Source organism: Malus sylvestris, chromosome 1 (genome assembly GCF_916048215.2).
Source record: "Malus sylvestris chromosome 1, drMalSylv7.2, whole genome shotgun sequence".
Lineage (NCBI taxonomy): Eukaryota > Viridiplantae > Streptophyta > Magnoliopsida > Rosales > Rosaceae > Malus > Malus sylvestris.
In genome coordinates, this window is record NC_062260.1 from 24,592,312 (window position 1) to 24,606,938 (window position 14,627).

At 41.2% G+C, this 14,627-nt stretch overlaps 2 protein-coding genes and 1 long non-coding RNA gene across 3 annotated transcripts; all 3 read left to right on the forward strand.

Annotated features, from left to right (window-relative positions):
• The first annotated feature begins 1,460 nt into the window (after positions 1-1,460).
• LOC126589918 (rhodanese-like domain-containing protein 7) lies at positions 1,461-4,158 on the forward strand. The gene is made up of 5 exons (XM_050255398.1): positions 1,461-2,022; positions 2,390-2,641; positions 2,742-2,840; positions 3,156-3,449; positions 3,572-4,158. The coding sequence occupies exons 1-5, from the start codon at positions 1,660-1,662 to the stop codon at positions 3,935-3,937; spliced, it is 1,374 nt and encodes a 457-aa protein (XP_050111355.1). The 5' UTR covers positions 1,461-1,659; the 3' UTR covers positions 3,938-4,158.
• A 3,143-nt stretch (positions 4,159-7,301) lies between these two features.
• LOC126590141 (transcription elongation factor TFIIS-like) lies at positions 7,302-9,547 on the forward strand. The gene is made up of 2 exons (XM_050255700.1): positions 7,302-7,770; positions 8,280-9,547. Exons 1-2 carry the CDS (start codon positions 7,615-7,617, stop codon positions 9,261-9,263), a joined length of 1,140 nt encoding a protein of 379 aa, XP_050111657.1. The 5' UTR covers positions 7,302-7,614; the 3' UTR covers positions 9,264-9,547.
• A 1,085-nt stretch (positions 9,548-10,632) lies between these two features.
• Positions 10,633-12,721, forward strand: LOC126591755 (uncharacterized). Its single transcript, XR_007612506.1, has 2 exons — positions 10,633-11,736; positions 11,790-12,721. It is a non-coding gene; the product is annotated as an uncharacterized LOC126591755 (long non-coding RNA).
• The last annotated feature ends 1,906 nt before the right edge of the window (positions 12,722-14,627 follow it).

A 14,627-nucleotide genomic window follows, 5' to 3' on the forward strand; every position in this document is an offset into this window, starting at 1 on the left:
CCTCTCTTCTTCCCCCCCCCCCCCCCCCCCCCGACGCCGCAAGCAAACCTGGAAACATCTACCCCCAAAAAATCTGCAACTAAACCTAGAAAACTTCCCCCCCCAAACAAACCCAAATCCGAAACCTCTCCCCTCTCCCCCCCCCAAAAAAACCCGGACCCAGTGCTCCTCTCGTCGGCTCGTCGGTCGGCTCTAACAACGAGGTATGTATTCAAATTTTGAATTTTTTCAGTGCTTGGTTGGTGGGTTTGGGGTGCTTACGAATGCGGTCAAAGTTTTGATTTTTGAATGGTTAATCTCAAACCACGGAACGATGCCTCACTGAGAAGAGAGAGAGAGAGAGAGGGGAGGAAGGCTGAAGAAAAAGTGAAAAAGGATAGCAGAGAGCAGAGAGGGAGAAAAGAAAGAGTGGGCGGAGAAGAAGAAACAGAGAGGAAGAAGAGAGGTGGGGGGGGGGGGGTTCTGCGTTTTCAAGTTTTTTTTTTATTATTATTATTATTTTTTAATATTTAGAAGATTAGATTAAAAAAAATTAAAAAATTATTTTTTTGCCACGTGGCAGCCTCATCAGCACAAATGTGGCAGCCACGTCAGCATTTAACAGACTAATGGATGGAAAATCTAACGGAGGTGTTATTTTGAAATAAAATGGTACTGGATGTATGAAAGTGAAATGTTTTAAAGTTGTTGTATGAGGTTGTAATTGACCTCAAACATGAGGGGCTACTATGTAATTTACTCTAAAAAAAATGATAAAATGCAAAAATAAAAGTGGAAGAATTCACAAAGTACATCAATCCAACAAGTTCAATATTTAAAAAAAAGTAAGCATATAATCATATCGATGAGTATTATTGGATGATAGACTAAATTATTCTTCTTCATGATCTTTGCGTTGGACTGGACATATACTACATTTTTACTTCTCACACACCCTTTGTTAATTTATATCCGTTGATCTTTTTCAATTCATCAAATTCAATGGTCGAAAATTAGAAGGGTGTGTGAGAAGTAAAAATGGGTGTGTGGATATCACAGCCCACTATTTAATGTTGTTGTATCTAGTTTATTTTTATTTTATTTTTGTATGTATCCCCTCAAAAGCTCTCCCATTCATTTCACAATTGGATGAACTTGTAGTCAATCCATCCTTTGTAAAATAGGTACACCATTTCCATAAGTATACCACTACGTAACTAAAACATAAAAAGCACACAATTTAAAAAAAATAAAAAACCAAATCCCCCTAAGAGCCGCCTAGGACCGCCTAGCTCTAGACTGATTTTTCGAAACAATTTGCCCTAAATCACAACAGGTCTTTACCGTATAAACCGATTTTTAAAACACTGATTGAGACAATATACGACGCATTCATTGAATAATATAGACTCTTAGCTCAAAGAAGACCCAGACAATGCCAATCTCGACTAATTATCAATCAGAACAACTGGCAATAGCACTAAACACTTATTCGAAATAGTGGAAGACAAATTTTTATGAAGAATTCGCAGGATAAAGCCACTCATCTAACCCACTGTACACCCACCACGTGGTCCCCCTAATACCACGGACACGATTGTAAATTCACACATCGAGAGCAATGCAGAAACCCAACGAACGCAGCGCCGTACGTGAACCCTACCTCCAGCAGCCCACTTTATGCTGAGGTGGAGGTCACCTCCATCACTGTCGCTGAGGATGCTATCGTCACCTCCACTGCACTCCGTGAGTCCTAACCCTAGATTCCACCACGCTTCTTCAATTTCGCCGCCCTCCAATCGACCTCCTCAGCCGTTCTTCAACCCCAGTAGGATTCCGGTCTCCGATTCTCGCGGCGTCCCTCAAAGCATGACGCTTTCCAGGTGCTTCTCCGGGCCCACCAGTCCGGTCCCGATTCCGAGCTCACCCGAGTCGGATAACTCGGATTCGCAGATTCTCGTGGTGGTCTCCTTCTACAAGTTCGCTGATTTTCCTGACCATGCTCGCCTGCGGCAGCCATTGAAGCAGCTCTGCGAAGAACTGGTACCCGCATTTCATCAGCATTTCTGTATTTCTTTAATTTTTAGTTTGTTAATGGTTAATTTCCATGAAATTTTAAATAAATTGTGGTAATTTCTGCAATGGAAGTAATTTTCAAATCTTTATGCATCGATGGAATATTGGGGATTAAAGCTTTGTTGGATTAGAAAATGTCGATCTTAATTTTGTTGGCTAATTAGCAAATGATAATTTGATAAAGTTCTGTTTTTGCTGTCAGTTTATTGTCTAAATTCTTAATTTGTGCTTAGCAATTCTCAAAGGCCTTCATTTTTACTGATTAGAATTTGTTTTACCCTCCCTGAGCTTATGTACTGTGTAGTTCGTACCTTACTAAGCTGATCATGTCCAGCGTGTTTCAGGCGGTATCATACTTGCACCGGAAGGGATAAACGGGAGCATTTGTGGGACAAGAGAATCGGTGGAGAAAGTTCTTGAGTTCATCCAGAGTGATAACCGCCTTGAGGGACTAAGAAGATTGGAGTCACCTGTGAGTCCAGAGGATGAAGCCATCCATCATGGACACACTAGTAGTTCTCCTCTGGCAGCAGGGGAAGACGCGCCCTTCAGATGGGATCATGTGAGGGTCAAGTTGAAGAAGGAGGTACGGGTTATAACACAACTTGATCGTGAACTTAGGTGTATATTTTGTTGTTATCAGTTGTGAGGTGGTTCTGATTTTCTCATTGCACATGTTTAATCAGATTGTTAGTCTTGGAATGCCTGATGTATCGCCAATTGAAAAGGTCGGAAAGTATGTGAGTCCACGGGATTGGAATACATTAATTAGCGATCCAGATACGGTGAGTACTTTCCTTCTTACACTGGTTTCTTTATACGTGTGTCACTGAGCTGTAACCAATATGCAGAATGTACTCTGTCCTTTTGTTTTTAAGTTCAGTTATTTTGATTTATGAGTAGTCTAAAGCAAACTAAGCAGTATAATTTCCAACGCTACCAAGTGCATTAGAAAAGTTGACCTTCATGACTCTTTTTTAATTCTGGAAAAATCATGTTTTTAACAGCTTGATACTGTGTATATAGAATTTACTGTGTTTTTATGAAGTTTTGATGAATGATGGCATTTAATTGCAGTCCTAACACATGCATATATCCAGGTAGTTATTGATGTGCGGAATAATTATGAAACTAGAATAGGGAAGTTCAAAGGAGCAGTTGATCCAAGTACTAAAGCATTCCGGGAGTTCCCATCTTGGGTAGACGATCAGTTTCAACCTTCTGAACCTGAGAATGGTGATCCTGAGGTGCAAGTCAAGAGTCCAAATGGAATCCCCAACAATCAGCTGGATACATCAAAACCAAAAACACCTCCGAAGGTTGCCATGTACTGTACTGGGGGCATTAGATGTGAGAAAGCTTCAAGTTTCCTCCTCAGCAAAGGCTTCGAAGAGGTGAATATCTTTCAAGTTGTATTTATTTTATGCCACAAATCTTATCTGTAGGAATGGATTAGTTTGTGAAGGTTAAAACGAACTTGGCTGATAGTTTGATTTGGACCATCTGTGTTTCTCAGGTCTATCATCTAGAAGGTGGAATTCTGAAGTATCTTGAGGAAGTTCCGCCGACAGAGAGCCTGTGGGAGGGAGAGTGCTTCGTCTTTGACAAGAGGGTCTCAGTTGAGCATGGCTTAGCACAGGGAACTCACAAGTTATGCTATGGGTGTAAGCAACCAGTCAGCGATGCAGATATGGAGTCTCCTCAGTGGGAATACGGAGTTACTTGTCCGTACTGTTTCTCGTCAAAATCTGATGAAGAGAAGGAGAGGGCACGAGCTCGACAAAGGCAGTTTGAGACATGGGGGATCATTGGTGGTCCGGACAAGGGACGCAAACCGGATAGTATCAAGCAGAACGCTACTCAACTTTCAAATTCAGTTTAAATAGAGACTTAGGGAAGAAGAAAAGAATGTTTCGAAAATCGACATGGACATGTTGAATGATAAATCAGGCGTGAGATGTTTTTTTTGTTAAGAGTCTAGCAACTGAAATGTTGCAAACTCCCACATGTAGCTGGTTTTCTTGATTCTTCGTTTCGAATGCGGTTTAGAGGATAAGTTCTTGGGTAAGGGGGTGCAGCTTCTAATGAAAGTCGAACTTGCAACTTTTCGCTTACTAGACACAAACTCGAGTGCAGATGAGACAGACACGGATTTGAGTGCCTACGAGATGCATTGCTCTAGTGAACTTAGCTAAATTCATATCACGCTGTTACACACTCGTCATGTGATCAATTTGAGATGTTTGTTTTATAGGCCCAACTCCATGTCTCTCTCCGTAGTTTTGGCCCATGAGAGTCGCATTCGAAACAGAATTTTACACGGTCAATTCAAATACTGGAAAAACAAAACAAAATGATTAAAAAAGAAAAAGAAAAAGAAATAAAGAGACGTTTATTAATTGAGATGATTTCTGGGTCCCACAACCATCAGAACAATCCAACGGTGGACGATTGATGATCAAGTGATACCGACCGCACCGGAAGGTTCTAGCTTTATTGTGTAGGGAACATTCTGGCAGTGACATGAGAAACAAAGATTTCGCTCATTTAATTTGTGTGACTTTGAGAGGGTTAGGGCTGAGAATACAGAAAGTCGGAGCAAATGGCAGGTGAATTGAGTATGTTCAAGTTCGTGAAGCCAAGGCTTCGTCCCCATACTACCGATCTCCAAGCCGCCGTCGGGTGGGGCGTTGCCGCCTTTACCGGTGCGCTTTGGCTCGTCCAGGTCTGTAAATCCCCATCACTGTCACTTCGATTTTCCATGCCCTCTGTTTGATCGCGCCCTTTGTCTTCTTTTTTAAATCAAATAATTCATTTCACGTGTGCAAATTTGATCAAAGGTTATTAGAAATCCATGTTTTATTTAAAGAATTGTAGCATTAAGATTGCGGATGATCATTGATCTAAAAATTTTCGATTAGTGCCAATTTAGGTGCTAGGCAACTGGTCATCCGCGTTTGAGACGTTTGAGAAGAAAAAAATAAATAAATAAATAAATCGGCGCATGCCTAGTCCACGTAGATCCTAGGTTGCAAGTCTAATTTATTATGAAATTTTAACGAAAATCTTCTATACTATTTATTTTAATAAAAAAAATATATTTTTATACTAAAAAGTTAATTATTTTACATTTTATTTTATCTTTATTGTTAAAATTTAAAGTTTTTAAATTTTTGTCACTAGTTTTCCTTTTATTTTTTCAATAAAGTGTGTTGTTCAATACTTGAATCAATGTTTTCAATATGTAAGTGGCATTTTACCACAATGGTGGCAGTGTTAAGCCTTTGCATGATTGTTTGGGTTTAAACTCCGTCGTTGGTAGTTAATTTAATATCTAATATAACAAAATCTATCGATTGACAAAAAAAAATATATGTTCTAATACTTTATCTATATGTTATTCAATTGTACAATTTATGTATAGAAGAAATTTAATTAAAATTATAAAAAAAACTGCCTAGCCGCCGACTAGCGCCTTCTAAAACCTTGTGGATGATGAATCCATTTGCATGAAAACGAAGGATTGGACTGTATATTTTACTGTATTTCTGTGTTGTTGCTTTTAATTGTTGATAACTACAGCTGATTTCCATGGATTCACATTCTGATGTATGTGCCTGATAAAAAAAAAAAAAAAAATCCGATGAATGTGTTTTCTGATTGAGTTGTCTGCTTGTTGCTGAAACTTTGATCGGTTTAAAAATTTCGAAATCACGCGAAAACTGTTTTCAGCTGAAAAGATACCGAGTACCACAACTGGAGACTTGTTTTCATTTGCTATGTGTGAGAATTAAAAAAAAAAAAAAGTTTTGGATGAAAAGTGAAGGAATTGAAATCATTAGCTCCCGGAGCGCCATTTCGTTGGACTTGTGTTGGCAGATGCTTTTGAGATTTATGCTTGGATGAAATCCATCTACATTTTGGTGCACAAGATGCAATTTATCTTGCTATCGTTGTTAATTTTCTTTAATTTCAACGCGTCGGTAGTTTCGTGAACTTCTCCGAGCTCTGGTAAGTTATTAATCGAACAATTAAGTCTAATAGTTTATGATTCTATTTGCAGCCATTTGATTGGATTAGGAAGACGTTTATTGAGAAGCCGGAGCCCGAAGCTAAGTGAGGAAGGGAATCGAACATTCTGGTAAAACTTTTGGGTTTCTGTTTTGTGGACTGATATAACCATGGGACATCCTGTTTTGATGAGACTACAGTTGAAGAGTTTATGCAAATAATCTTGTACTTTCGTACCCTTGATCGTCGTTAATTACATGTTGATCGTTGTTAATTACGTGTTGATCGTCGTTAATTACATGCGAAGGCCTTTCTGTGCATTATTTTACTAATGATAGCGTCTTTGTATGTGCATTCTTGCTATTTACTTTCTTTTTAGCTGTGTTTTGTTTGGCATGTGAATGTGATCTCCTAACCCTGTTGAAAATAAATAAGCATATGAAATTCACACGTTATGTAAATGAACAAGCTGTTCTTTAGCCATTCCTTCTACAGACAAATTACAGTCTGACGTGTGTACTAAAACTTTTCTTTTTCTGATTTTAATCGAGTTAAAAATGATTTACATTTCAAGGAAAATCGTTTATTTTCGTGTCCGGAAGTGATTTGAAGTTGAAGAGGAATCACTTCTTAATAGCTTTTTCTGTCGAAATTTGGGAGTTTCTAAAATCTAATTTGTATATAGAACGACACTCATGCAATAAGAAGTGATTCTCACACCTCTTCTCTTTTGTCTATCATTTGGATTGAATAAAGAAAAATCAAGAGACATAAATAAAGAGAGAAGTGCAGCAGGAAAGTTAAAGTGACTCTCGTGCAATATTTTTGTATTTGGGTACCTGGCTTGGATAAGCTAATTTATTTATTTAATTTAGAAGTTTTATATTTGATTTTCGTTAAAAGTGAATATGAACTACGAGTTTATTGTGAGGCTAAGTCATTCTTTACCAAAGTTCGTTATACAAGTGGTCATTTACTACAGTAGTGAAAATGTGTTGAGTTTTTGTATGATGCCGTGAGTTCAAATCCTGTTAAGAACTAATCTAACATTTAATCTGACGAAATTTGTTGTTTGATAAAAAAAAAATTTAAAATAAAAAGGAAAAGGCAAAAGCGTGCGAAAGTAACGAACTAAATCTGTGGATTCCTGTTCTTTTTCTAATTTTAGGTTTTGGTGGTAGGTGTGGTACTCAAGAAGGCGCGTAGCAAAAGTAAGAGAAATGGTAACAAACAGAAAAACCGAACCCTAAAGCACACGTGCCACACCATGGGCCGTTGATCTCCCGATCACAGTAGGATTTAGTCTAAACGTTTGCGTCGCCTCTCGAAACAGAAGAGGAAATTTTATCGTAAGCGAAATAAAGGAGAGGACTTTCGACAGTCCCAACGACCTCTCTCCCTCTCTCTCTCTCTCTCTCTCTATCTAAGTTTCTCACTCCTCCCCGTCGATTCGATTTCTAGGTTTTCTGGGTTTTTTCCCCTTCGATTCACTTATCAAAGGGTGGATTTTGGAATTCAATTTGGAGGAAGAATTGCGAATTGGGGGCGATGGAGAAGGATCTTCTGGAGCTGTTCGACGCCGTGAAGAAATCGGCGGACGCCGCCACATCTTGCGACGGAGGAGCCGAGGAAAGCGAATGCCTTGAGGCCTTCGAGCAGCTCAATAATTTTCCCGTCACTCATCAAATCCTTGTCTCAACCCAAGTATGTTCCTTTTTCTTTTTTCCCCCAATTTAATTTGAATTTAGGTTTCATTTTTCAGGTCAAATTATTGTTTTGATTTTATTCTTCACTGTTAATTCAATTACTCACATCTAGATAACATGAATCAGTATCTGATCTGAAAGTTTTTATTTTTTATTTTTTATTTTTATTTTTTTAAGAAATTTGGTAGACTATAACAATTTGAACTTATCATTCATAAATCAGAAATTATTTGCCCTAATTTGAGATATCATATTGGTATTTTATCTTATATGGATTCAACTGTTTCCGAAACGATGGTATGCAGTTTCAGTTCTTAGAGACGTAGATTATATCTGCATTTAGGATTGAATTGAAGTTCTGTATCTTGATGTCCCGCCCCAGGCACTTGTCTGTTTAGGCCCCGAAAATGCTGCATTGTCTATATCTTTTGCTATGGTGCATGGTTGGAAAGGCATCAAATTGGATTTGAAGCTTGTTCTTCTGACGTTTGATATGTAATTTTTCAGGTTGGAAAGCGTCTTCGACATCTCACAAAACATCCTAGAAAAAAAATACAATCGGTTGCTTCAGGCCTTTTGGAGAAATGGAAAGAGATTGTTATGAGCGAGGTAGGGAAAAATGTGAAAAATGGAAACTTGGAAAGAATAGACTCTCTAAAACGTGATTCTCCACGTGCCGACAGCCCCAGGCCTGAGAAGGTTCAGAAGACATCTGCTGTGAAGGTTGAGAAGGTTTCCAAGGCTGAACCTGTTGAGGTTAAGAAGGTTGATCGTGATGTCAAACCAAGCTCTGAGAAAGCTTATAGTTCCGGAACTGTCAAAGCAGAAAGAAAGGTTCAAAATGTTAATCCTGTCAAGACTGAGAAAGCTGCTTCAGTGGAGAATGTGAAGGATGAAAAGGTAGCCAAAGACGTGAAGAAACCAGCACTGAACTCTTCTGGTCCCCCAAAGTTAACCTCTATGATTAAGTGTAATGATACAGCTCGGGACAAAGTGAGGGTACTGCTGCATGAGGCTTTGTCCAAGGTTTCTGAGGAGGGTGATGAAAGGTTTGTGGATGAGGTGAATGCAGCTGATCCTATTCGAGTTGCTGTCACTGTGGAATCTGTGCTGTTTGAGAACTGGGGTGGTTCCACCGGCTCCCAGAAGGCTAAGTATCGATCTTTGATTTTCAACCTGAAGGACCAAAAGAATCCAGATTTCCGCAGAAAAGTTCTGCTTGGACATATCGAGGCAGAGAGGCTCGTGGACCTGTCAACAGCGGAAATGGCAAGTGATCAGAGGCAAGAGGAGAACCAAAAGCTTGAACAAAAAGCATTGTTTGAGTGCGAGCGTGGAGGTGCACCAAAAGCCACAACCGATCAATTCAAATGCGGTCGATGTGGACAGCGCAAGACCACTTACTACCAAATGCAGACCCGGAGTGCGGATGAACCTATGACAACGTATGTAACATGTGTAAACTGCAATAATCGTTGGAAGTTCTGTTAGGGATTCTTGTAGGAGCCATGGACATTTTATTGCCGTTTCGACGTCATAAGAGTCATAAAACGAGCAGTTTGTACCGTGGTTGTCGGATTAGGGCAGTTGGACGAATGGGAACTAGTCGGACGGATGGATCCGGTTCAGAATATTGTAGCATATAGAATTCTTTGGTTGATCATGTTTTCTTCTTCTAGGGTTGTTAGGCTTAATTTGTTTGCTTTTTATTGAGTCGACTCTTTTATTTCGTTTCACCGATGATTAATAATTTCATATTGCTGTGTTATTGTGAATGATATTCCCGGCTAGGGATGGTGTTTCAGGTTGTGTTGTGTTGTTTTTGTTGTGAGTTACCAGAGGAGGTTAGTTTCAATCTTTAGAGTTCCACTCTCGTTTTCTCTTTCTGCACTTTTCTTGTTTGTGTCCTGTGATTCTTTTTAGTTTATTACAACAACAACAAAGCCTTTTCCCACTAAGTGGGGTCGGCTATATGAATCCTAGAACGCCATTGCGCTCGGTTTTGTGTCATGTCCTCCGTTAGATCCAAGTACTCAAGTCTTTTCTTAGGGTCTCTTCCAAAGTTTTCCTAGGTCTTCACCCCTTCGGCCCTGAACCTCTGTCCCGTAGTTACATTTTCTAACCGGAGCGTCAGTAGGCCTTCTTTGCACATGTCCAAACCACCGGAACCGATTTTCTCTCATATTTCCTTCAATTTTGGCTACTCCTACTTTACCTCAGATATCCTCATTCCCAATCTTATCATTTCTCGTGTGCCCATACATCCCACGAAGCATCCTCATCTCCGCTACACCCATTTTGTGTACGTGTTGATGCTTCACCGCCCAACATTCTGTGCCATACAGCATCGCCGGCCTTATTGCCGTCCTATAAAATTTTCCCTTGAGCTTCAGTGGCCTACGACGGTCACACAACACGCTGGATGCACTCTTACACTTCATCCATCCAGCTTGTATTCTATGGTTGAGATCTCCATCTAATTCTCCGTTCTCTTGCAAGATAGATCCTAGGTAGCGAAAACGGTCACTTTTTGTGATTTTCGCTAGATTGCTTCGGTCATTAGTGTGGATAAGTATATAAATGGATAGAGATAGGAAAACAAACACAAGATGTACGTGGTTCACCCAGATTGGTTACGTCCACGGAATAGAGGAGTTCTCATTAATTGTGAAGGGTTTACACAAGTACATATGTTCAAGCTCTCCTTTAGTGAGTACAAGTGAATGATTTAGTACAAATGACATTAGGAAATATTGTGGGAGAATGATCTCGTAACCACGAAACTTCTAAGTACCGGAGTGTGGTATCGTCTTGACTTTCCTTATCTGTCTCATAGGTAGATGTGGCATCTTCTCTGGAAATACTCTTCCTCCATCCAGGGGTGGTATCTGTAACTGGTGGAGATGCACAAGGTAATGTATCAATGTCACTTGAAGCTTACTTGTAGTTTCAGGCTTGGTCAAACGCGATACAAACCATGTAGTAGGAGTCCCTCAAGTCGCCGAGCTAGGGGATCTGCTGAAAGAGGTGACAGAAAAGGTAAGCAATCAGAGCTCCGACTGATTGTTCACATTCTCCCTATCTTGCAGGCAGCATGAAGGATAAAGAGAAGAAAAATGAGAAGAGATGATATGGGATACTTTTGCTTTTGAAGAAGTAACTTTCCACATGCTTATTCTTGAACTGGGCTGGAGGGTTTTCTGGTTTCCTCCAGAGTATAAGGCCGACTGAAGAATTTGAGGGTCAAAACAAGTCCATCAAATCTAGAGTACGTTCGACCCTGCTGATATGGGATACTTTTGCTTTTGACAGAGTAGTGGATGTATCGGCACGTGTGCTGTTACGCTTGTCTCCACATGCTTCCTTGTATCCTTCTCACTTGCCCTATCTGTTCCTCAGGCAGATGCGGTATCTTCCCTGGAAGCATAAGATGTTGAAGATGAGTACTCGAGAGCAATGCCAGGTAAGTAATCAGGTAAGGGGTTCCAGGCAGTCAGTTCATGGCTGGAAGCTTGATTCCAAGTGCTGACTGATTGCTCTCTTTCTCCTTGTCTTGCAGGTAAGAACAAGGCAAAAGGAAAAGACAGGGAAAAAGCATGATATGGGATACTCTTGCTTTTAACCCTGATGATATGAGATATTCTTGCTCTAGTATAGCTTGTTTACAGAGGTATTATCGGGGGGAAAGAAAGCTGAATATTTCGAAAGGCTTCGTTGGGAGTGCCCTCTCAGATAAGAGGAAGGGTTGAGCATTTTTGCAGGTCTGCCTGTCCGTTGGGGATGGAGGTCGACATATATAGGAGTCTCCCTAACATTAAGTAATAATGATATTCCTTTACCCTGCTTGGTCATAGCACGGTAGTGGGAGCTGCCAGCTTCACAAGTTTTAACTCTGTCAGAGCACTTTGAAAAAGTGGTCTGTGGTATCTGGAAAGCTGATGTTGCGTGTGAAGATTATAGACAAGTTTTATCCAAGGAGATCCAGCTCTTGAAGTTGGGAAAGTGGTGCCTCTGCAGTTTTCGAACAAGCAATCCTGTCGGGGATCTGGCTCTCGAGATTCGGAGAACGATACCTCTTCGTTTTTTGAGAAAGCAATCTTGCTGGGGGTCTGGTTCTCGAGATTCGGAGAGCGGTGTCTTCGATTTTTGAGAAAGTAATCATGTTGGAAGTCTGGCTCTCGAGATTCGGAGGGCGGTGCCTATTCGATTTTGGAGCAAGCAATCTTGTTGGGAGTGTTTTCTCGAATGTGAGTAAAGGTTAGGCATGTTTGCTAGTCTACCTTGCCACGAAGCACAGAGGTTGACACACAGGGACTTTCCAATTATCCAGCAGTGGTACTGTTCCTTTACCATCTCTTCGATTTTTGAGAAAGTAATCATGTTAGGAGTCTGGCTCTCGAGATTCGGAGGGCGGTGCCTCTTCGATTTTGGAGCAAGCAATCTTGTTGGGGGTGTTTTCTCGAATGTGAGTAAAGGTTGGGCATGTTTGCTAGTCTACCTTGCCACGAAGCACAGAGGTTGACACATACGGACTTTCCAATTATCCAGCAGTGGTACTGTTCCTTTACCCTCTCTTCGATTTTTGAGAAAGTAATCATGTTGGGAGTCTGGCTCTCGAGATTCGGAGGGCGGTGCCTCTTCGATTTTGGAGCAAGCAATCTTGTTGGGAGTGTTTTCTCGAATGTGAGTAAAGGTTGGGCATGTTTGCTAGTCCACCTTGCCACGAAGCACAGAGGTTGACACACCGGGACTTTCCAATTATCCAGCAGTGGTACTGTTCCTTTACCCTTGTGGGTAATAATATGATAGCTAGACCTTCAAAATTTATGTGTCTAAACTTTGTTAGTGTTGTTTCTTTGCTATTCTTTTACCCTTCTTGGTCAGAGCGATGTAGTGAGAGCTGCAAGCTTCACGTGTCTCAACTTTATCAGAGAACTTTGGCAAAGTTATATGTGGTATCCATGAGCTACTGTTGTGTGTGGGAAGTGGGTGATTGAACAGTATGATTCATGTGCTTTCTACTTCGCCAGAAATCTTCGACAGAATGCCCATAATTTCCGCAAAGCTGAGTGTGCGTGTGACAGGTGCTGACAAGGCTGGAAAAGTAGGTGCCTCTTCGATTTCTGAGATCGGCCCTCGTGGTCTCTGAGCAGCCCAGCTTTTGAGAAAGCAAGCCTCTTCGATTTCTGAGATCGACCCTCGTGGTCTCTGAGCAGCCCAGCTTTTGAGAAAGCAAACGCCTCTTCGATTTCTGAGCAGACGCCTCTTCGATTTCTGAAGCTTCGTCGAGTGCAGATTTTTATAGGGGCTGACATTAAGTTCCAAAGCACACTTGAATATCCACCAGTAGAAGCTCCATTCTTGCACTTCTAAGATCTTGATTTGTCCGACCTCTTCTCTTTTCAACACCTTTGAAAATGTCTAGTCCCTCCGACCGTCGTTTTGACTTGAACCTTGTTGAAGAGGCAGCCCCGCCTTCTCCAGACAACATATGGCGCCCATCATTCGTCTCCCCTACTGGTCCTCTTACTGTTGGGGATTCCGTGATGAAGAATGATATGACCGCTGCGGTAGTGGCCAGGAACCTTCTCACTCCCAAAGATAACAGACTACTTTCCAAACGGTCTGATGAGTTGGCTGTTAAGGATTCTCTGGCTCTTAGTGTTCAGTGTGCAGGTTCTGTGTCTAATATGGCCCAACGCTTATTTGCTCGAACCCGCCAAGTTGAATTATTGGCGACTGAAGTGATGAGTCTCAAACAGGAGATTAGAGGGCTCAAGCATGAGAATAAACAGTTGCACCGGCTCGCACATGACTATGCTACAAACATGAAGAGGAAGCTTGACCAGATGAAGGAATCTGATGGTCAGGTTTTACTTGATCATCAGAGATTTGTGGGTTTGTTCCAAAGGCATTTATTGCCTTCGTCTTTTGGGGCTGTACCGCGTAATGAAGCTTCAAATGATCAACATCTGATGCCTCCTCCTTCTAGGGTTCTGTCTAGTACTGAGGCTCTGAATGATCCCCCTCCGGTGCCTTCTCTTTCTGGGGCTCTACCGACTGCTGAGACTTCTCTTAAGCAACCTTTGTGAAGGCTCCCTCTTGTTTGTTTATTTTGACTCAAGTATATGTACATATTTGTAACTTATCGGGGATATCAATAAATAAGCTTTCCTTCATTTCAACGTATTGTGTTAAATACACCAAAGCATTCTTCGCTAAGTTCTTTGAATTTTCTTTTGTTGAAGCTTGTATGTTGAAGCTTTGTGAGTGGAGCATGTAGGTTGAAGTAGTGTTCCCTTAATTTCCCGAGTGAGGAAAACTTCTCGGTTGGAGACTTGGAAAATCCAAGTCACTGAGTGGGATCGGCTATATGAATCTTAGAACGCCATTGTGTTCTGTCATGTGTCATGTCCTCCGTTAGATCCAAGTACTCTAAGTCTTTTCTTAGGGTCTCTTCCAAAGTTTTCCTAGGTCTTCCTCTACCCCTTCGGCCCTGAACCTCTGTCCCATAGTCGCATCTTCTAATCGGAGCGTCAGTAGGCCTTCTTTGCACATGTCCAAACCACCGTAACCGATTTTCTCTCATCTTTCCTTCAATTTCGGCTACTCCTACTTTACCCCGGATATCCTCATTCCTAATATTATCCTTTCTCGTGTGCCCACACATCCAACGAAGCATCCTCATCTCCGCTACACCCATTTTGTGTACGTGTTGATGCTTCACCGCCCAACATTCTGTGCCATACAGCATCGCTGGCCTTATTGCCGTCCTATAAAAATTTCCCTTGAGCTTCAGTGGCATACGGCGGTCACACAACACGCCGGATGCACTCTTCCACTTCATCCATCCAG